The 7,297-nt window shown below is 36.0% G+C and overlaps 1 protein-coding gene across 1 annotated transcript; it reads left to right on the top strand.

Annotated features, from left to right (window-relative positions):
* The first annotated feature begins 121 nt into the window (after positions 1-121).
* LOC123172914 (probable fatty acyl-CoA reductase 4) lies at positions 122-6,195 on the top strand. Its single transcript, XM_044589801.1, has 6 exons — positions 122-206; positions 2,643-2,804; positions 2,950-3,031; positions 4,317-4,580; positions 4,660-4,787; positions 5,846-6,195. The coding sequence occupies exons 2-6, from the start codon at positions 2,689-2,691 to the stop codon at positions 6,042-6,044; spliced, it is 789 nt and encodes a 262-aa protein (XP_044445736.1). The 5' UTR covers positions 122-206; positions 2,643-2,688; the 3' UTR covers positions 6,045-6,195.
* Positions 6,196-7,297: the final 1,102 nt, after the last annotated feature.

The raw sequence follows: 7,297 nt of genomic DNA, 5'->3' as shown, positions 1-7,297 counted from the left end.
AAAACGTTTAACAAAACATAAAATGTTGCTTAAGAATGTATAAAACATAACTACAAACTACCCAAATTATAAAATAAATATGTTGATGTCCGGAATGTAAAACTGGAGATTTTTCTTCTCTAGGCCATACAAGCGACTCATGTATAAGACCGGAAAAAATCAAGATGCTAAGATGTTCCATGTGTTAGCTTGGTGTCTGCCTCCAGGTATGATGTTGATTATTACTTCTTACTATATTTTTTAAAGCCAAGAAAATTCATCACGATCACAACAAAAACAATATGAGTGAATCAACGGCCATATACAAAATATGGATATGAATCCATGAATTCAAAACAACACAAACCTAGTATTTTTAAAAACTAGCGTTACATCTAGTTTAGCAATGATGCATATTGTGGATTTACGACATTGCTCAAAAAGTATTCCACCTCAAGTATCTCATAGGATCATATTTATATAAAAAAATATAATCATAACATTAGGGAGATAGAAAAGAGTGTATAATTGTACCACATTTCTTAACAAAAAAAACTAATCTATATGTAATAATAATGGGAGCAAACTTTGTTAGTTCTCCATATATCACCCCTCTATAACCATTAATTTCATGTTAACCATAATGATTGATGGCCGACATATCTCCGCTTTATATTATTTTTATTTTCTTATAAAAAAAGTAATGTTCCCTATACGTCCATTTTTTCTTCAAGAACGGACCAATTGACAAGGATCGTTCAATCGGTTCCACCAAAAATATTGGTCGATCAATCGGCTCCACCAAAAAAAATTGATCGACCTTGACTAGGATCGTTCGTAACCTGCACCGCCTAGCACACGCTTAGATTGATCTGTTTTTGAAAAAAGGGAACGTGATCAATCGATTTGATAAGGGCCTGTGTCACTCACAAATTTATCGGTTCAGTATGTGGTCTTGCTAGCTTCGGTTTGGTTGTTAACCCATGTAAACACGTATGTGATCCAAATTTTTTTTGCTAGAAACAACGAACACAATCGTTTTGTTTGAGCCGTCGATAAAATTGATCTGATCTAGAGCTTTGATTTATGTACATCTATGGCAAGACTTGCATGAACGGCTAAGAAATCAAAGAAGCCGAGCAAGCTTTTTGGGGCTAACTGTGCACAAATCGTGTATATAGCTCCTGGGTGGAGGATTGATCTACAGTTCTAAAACCAACAAGAGTCTGGCTCCGTGCAATGAGGTGCTACCCTCTCATCTATTTTTCCATCTCTTTCTTCGAAATGTCGGGCGTCCGGATGAGCATGTGCGGCCGCATGGGTGAGATTGGTCGTTGGTGCTTGATCTGCACTTGTGTGGTAGGGTGGCGGCTCATGTTGCCAAGGCTGGCGATAACTCTAGCTCCCTCTCTTTGTCTCGCCGGCTCATGGTAACGTTGTACCACTGCGCTAGTGGTAGGATAGGTGGTGTAAGAACTATTATAGCTGCAGGGGTGTGTCAGTGGTAGAGTGGATGGCATCAGTTTCCAAGTGCCATTTATTTGTTATTTTTCTTTGGTTACCTTCATCCAATACTTCTTCACATGACATGACATCCATTGATTACATGTCTCACTGTCTTAGATTAATGTTGTAGGTCTCTGACATTCTCCTTAACTCAAACACGGGCAATAGGACTATCCTCGCACCCTTCTTGCCTCCAAGATGCCTTCCGCTTCACCTTTGTTCCTCCTCAGGAGTGGTGACAACAATGACTAGGATGAGGTTGACATGTACCGGAGCGACTAAGATATGCAAGCGAAAGATAATGATGGCAGAAACAGCTAGAAATATAGTTGGATGCGATCCCATCCTCCTATACCGCATACAGATCCTCGTCTCCATCACCGGGCGTGGTGCTCGAGGAGGACGTTTGGGCTGGTCATCAAGGCCATATCGTATGATGAACATGAATTAGGTTGTCCTCCCATGGAGCACGTGTACAAGGTGCATGTGGTTGCCAATGTAGTCTCATGTCTGCCTCGATAGTTGTGTGAACTAGCTAGCACCCTTCTCCGATGCAAAACTCTCCTGGGCATCGATGGGCAAAAGCCCGCTTTGCTCAACCTTCATCAACGCGTAAAGATTTGTACTCCGAGTCTATGGTGTCACATGACGGATCGTGTGTTCAATTTTTTCTTCTGTTGCAATGCACGAGTAGATTTGCTAGTAGTTTTGAAGGAGAGAAGATGAATGTGGCACAAACATGAGCATGACATAACAAAACATATCACTGGGATGTAACTTGACAATGTGACTGCAAATATGATGTTTTTATTTAGGAGTCTAGGTACATGGTCCATGTCTGTCTACACAATAACAAAAGCGGGCCTAAAATTAATTTTTTAGATAATATTTTTCTATGAGATAGGCCAGTTAATATTTGACCACCCAAGCTAATAAAAAGAAAGGAATTGAAATTATAGTCTAAATTAATAACTAAAATTGTTCTTCATATTCCATTCAACAAAACTTCCCTTTTGAATTTTAATTATAGTGACACTAGATTCATACAAAATATAGTAATTCAAAAATATTATACTTTCTTATATTTTCTAAGTGCAAGAAATATGAAGTATATATGAACTCATTTTTGACTGGTTAATTGGAAGTATTTTTTATAGGGCTTGTCATTTTGGATGGCCAAACGTATATACATTCACGAAGGCAATGGGGGAAATATTACTTGGTCAATACAAAGGGGAGCTTCCGATTGTCATTATTAGACCCACCATGGTCACAAGCACTTTTCAAGATCCATTTCCTGGATGGATTGAAGGAACGAGGTGTGCTCAAGATACCAACACTTACTAATGACATGTGCATGATTATTTGGCTATGACTAATAAGAAGCTTGTGTGTTGAAAAACATAGTACACTACAAGCAATAGCATGCATTTACAAAGTTAAATTATGTATATGTTGTTTCAGGACAATTGACGCTCTGATTGTCGCCTACGATGAGCAAGCACTGCCATGTTTTCTAGGTGATCGTAATGACATAATTGATTTGGTGAGTAATACAAGAAATAATTATATTTGTCCCCCTGCTTGTAAATTCTTTTACTCTGAACTAATGAATTTGGACATTGCTTTTTAATATGAAGAACATGACAATAAACATCAGACACATACATTTTTGCGGTTATGCTTTGATAGTAATTATAATCATACCTTTTCACCTGATCATTTGAACATATTCTTTATAGAATAGTAAGCTCAAGAGATTACCTACCTATATATCATTTAGTCGAACCCCACAAGCATCAAGGTCTCAAAAGTTGTTGTACTATCTTCATTTCATTATAATCACTTATCTTTTATTGAAAATAGTTCACTTTATTTTGAGAAACACTTAACCAAGATAAATTTAGTTTTTAACAAATGTTTCATTCATTTTCTAATTCATTTATCTAACATTGTTTTTCTCCAAGAATAACTAGTGACTTCCCACCCGTAGATTAGAAACATTGTTCATAAGTGCATTAGGATCCAATGTGGACCACTAATTAGACAAAATGGGATGGTTTATACGTTAAAAACGTTGTATGGTGCATTCCTGCTTTCTTGACATTACAAATTATAGGGCATTCTAGCCTGCCAATATAATTTTATCCTATTTAAAGTGAGTGCCGGAACTCACAATAAAATCCATGTTTGCTTCATATCGTCATAGTATATACGATTATGACAATTATAAACCTTTATACTCTGGGATAGAAGACAATTGCATAATAATAGGGACAGTACAACACTCCTTTGATCTAAAACCTTAAAAAAAGTTCTTGATTGTGGTCATACATCTCAAAATGTAATGTTTGTTTGTTTGTTTTTGTGTTTTCCAGTAAGCTCTTTTGCAGATGAAATGGTATTAGCAATTTCCATCTAAATTGCCCTAAATTCATAAATATTGGAGTGGTATTGGTGCACATCTAGCCATTCACTAGAGCAATAGGAAAACATATTAATGCATTTGTTCACACCAAAATGCATAGAAGCAATTCAATTACAAAGAGAGTGTAAAGAGGGGTTGTTTAGGCTTCAACACATATTGGCTCATGGAGTTTCTAGTCATTAATGCGACAGTATGCCCTAGCTCAATATTCTTCACTTTCTTCATACAAGCTGTAATGTCGGCATATTTAAACTAGGATGCACTTCTCTTTTTAATGGGGGAGTAAATCTTACTATGTTAGTGCATGATCGAGCTTTTTCCTCAACATCTAAAGAATATTCTAAATAAAAACATCCAAAGGAAATGAGTACATAACCTATATTGATTATCTAAACCTTGACAGATTCCTGCCGACATGGTAATAAATGCTGCATTGGTAGCAATGGCAGTTCACTGGAATGGAAAATTGCAGGTCATTTACCATGTGAGCTCACCGTGCCAGAACCCACTTTCAGTTAATGATTTTGTGGACTCATGCTTCGATTACTTCTCCATTAGTCCTCGTATATTAAATGGGAGGGTCCTCCAAACAAGAAGACCATACTTGTTCAAGAGATATGCTTTCTTCCGTGTTTGTCTTATGATCATATTTTCGCTACCACTAATGGTACGTCGGTACAAAATAATATTTTGTATATGGTGAATTATTCATATTTTTGGGCATTTGGTCATACCATTTTTAGCAGATTTTGGAAGGATTCAATTTGTTATTATGTGGGTGTTTTTCCCGATATTGCAATGACCTCAACCGGAGATACAATTTCTTCACACTCCTTGTGAAGTTGTATGCACCATATCCATTCTCTAAAGGACGGTGAGATTAATTCCCTTTTCCATTTTAAAATCTATAATCAAAGCAAACTAAGGGTCAGCATGTTAGCGTTACTCTTTTTGCAAAGTTTCGAAGAATGTGATCTTAGATGGTGTTTCAAAAATTTAGTAGTCCTCTACTATGCTTTCATAACTTTTGACATGGTAGTCCTGAAAATCCATATAAAATTTCCTAGAATATCGTTTTGACACATATATGCACTCTCTATGTCCTCTCTGTCTCTATCTCTCTTTCTCCCTCCACTCTCTCTCTCTCTCTCACTATCTCTCTCTCTTCTCTCACTAGAATTGATATTTTGGAAGCATGAAAATTAAAATATTCAAAATTTAACAAACAATATATTCAACTTTTTTTGCCTTCAACATAGATGAATATTTGCATGTTTAGGTGAGACTAAGAAAAGTTACCTTTCCAATATGATTTGTCGGGTTTAATAGAATCATTGAACTATAAATTAGTGGTCGACAAACGTTTGTTTTAGAGGCTTGTCGAGCCCAACAATTGACTGTGAACAATAGACAGTAGTGCATCTATTTGTTTTAATTCCAATTCCCTATATCTTCTACTTTCTGTGCACACACGGCCCAATATTTGGTTATATTACTTTGTTCACATACACAAAAGTTGAATATAAAAACAATAGTTAAACTTGTAAACCCCAATGAAACACGGTTCTTACATAGATGACTCGCCATCACCGATGTAGAATATATCCTTCGCGGTAGACTACAATGCTAATACCAAGTAGACAAATCATATGTCCACTCATAGAGCTAAGTCTCATGGTTTGTTAACAACCCAAATTAGCATCATTCAGAATCGCTTATAAACTGAATGTCAAATACTATTCTCAAAATTTATGTATCACAAACTCTACTTATTTAATGATATGAATTCTTGTTCTTCTTCTTCTTCTTCTTCTTATTATTATTATTATTATTATTATTATTGTTATTATTATTATTATTATTTCACCACTTTAGAGACTTGTATGTTTTTATGTACTCTTAACCAGTATTCTTTCGTATTCTTGTGCAAAGCTTCGACGACAGCAACTTAACATGGCTAAGGATGGAAACAAAGATATGCAATGTTGATGGTGGAAACCTTAATTTTGATCCCAAGCAGATTAGTTGGCACTCATATCTCATTAGTGTCCATGTCCCTGCCGTCCTGAAGTACGCTCACATGAAGAAGGGAACCACATTGCGCAGAACATCCTACTCCTACTCACAATAAGAACATGAAAGAGCTCACCGTCCCAATCAAGTTGCAATACATTATATTTTGTTGCGATGACGCATATATATGGAAGATTGTTAGAGATGTGCACATCTCGACTCCAGGATTATATTGAATAAAGAAAAGAATCATATGGAAAATTCAACTATGTCACATTGTACAAATGAGATAATTTACCTCTTCACAAGGTTGTGCAGATAGTTTTGTAGGACTACGACATCCTTGGATCGAGGTCAACTTTTATGTATCAGAAAATGTGCACAAGTGTGTAAATTCTTTGTCGATAATCTAAATTGACCATAGAGAATCATAGAAATGGCGCCAGGTAATGGTATTTGAAAAAAAAACACCTTAGCAAAATTATAATGTTTTTACACATTTTGTCTCATCCTTCTTATAGTAATAAATGTATTGGTCTTAATCATAGAAGCATGCACTAGAAATTTCTAAAATAATAGGAAGCTATGGACATGAAGCAATAAAGTGGCTTGTCTATTCCTGCAGGGATAATGGTAGATCTCGAAGCTTGACTAAACAAAATCAGGGAAAATTCTTAGTTTATATATGTTAATAATTCTGCTGCAGGGGATAAAAACTAGTGTCCCAAGGGTTTTCTCATTTCCCAATCATAATCTTCTTTCTAATTATGCCAATGAAAAGTAGATCCCATTTCTCATACATAGAATTCAACAAAGCTTATACATTTCTCTCTTTTATGGAATCCACAAGTTGTGGTACCCCATGTGCCTCACCTCTTCATACACCACCCACTGGATTTCGATCTAAAGTTGTCCCTCTTCTTTCACCACCAAATCCCTCATATAAGTGTCCTATCTTGGGTTCCCATTCATGGTAACCCTACCAAACACCAACATCAAGACAAAAAAGAATAGCCATCCTTAGAATTTATTAACACAGAATCGTCTGCATAGTCTTTTTCATGGGTCACCCTTCAATATTTTAGACATCTGATGGTAGAAGAGTCCATACTGCTTCAGAAATTTTAAATGGGTACATATATTGGTGGGTTCATTTATCTCGGTAATAGTGCCCATGTATACACGATTTATAGTTTATATCCTTTGGATCTGAAATTCCATTTCTCATTGTGGTATTGGAAGTTTCGACATGCTCACATTGTAAAATAATGTTAGATGGAGGGCTTCAAGATTCAAGTTTGATCCAATGCTAGACGAACTCACACCTACAAAATATGTTCTATCCCATGACCAAAACCCTGGTGAAGAAGA

The sequence above is a fragment of the Triticum aestivum genome, unplaced genomic scaffold (assembly GCF_018294505.1).
Source record: "Triticum aestivum cultivar Chinese Spring unplaced genomic scaffold, IWGSC CS RefSeq v2.1 scaffold25180, whole genome shotgun sequence".
Classification (NCBI taxonomy): domain Eukaryota; kingdom Viridiplantae; phylum Streptophyta; class Magnoliopsida; order Poales; family Poaceae; genus Triticum; species Triticum aestivum.
The sequence above is the reverse complement of the archived record's forward strand: the minus strand, read 5'-3'. Positions and strand labels throughout refer to the sequence as shown.

Bases quoted from the DNA above. Each gene is read 5' to 3' on its own strand.
- LOC123172914 (XM_044589801.1), top strand. From the start codon at position 2,689: ATGGGGGAAATATTACTTGGTCAATACAAAGGGGAGCTTCCGATTGTC. The intron at 3,032-4,316 runs GTGAGTAATACA...AAACCTTGACAG, and splicing joins GTAATGACATAATTGATTTG to ATTCCTGCCGACATGGTAAT. The intron at 4,581-4,659 runs GTACGTCGGTAC...CATTTTTAGCAG, and splicing joins TATTTTCGCTACCACTAATG to ATTTTGGAAGGATTCAATTT.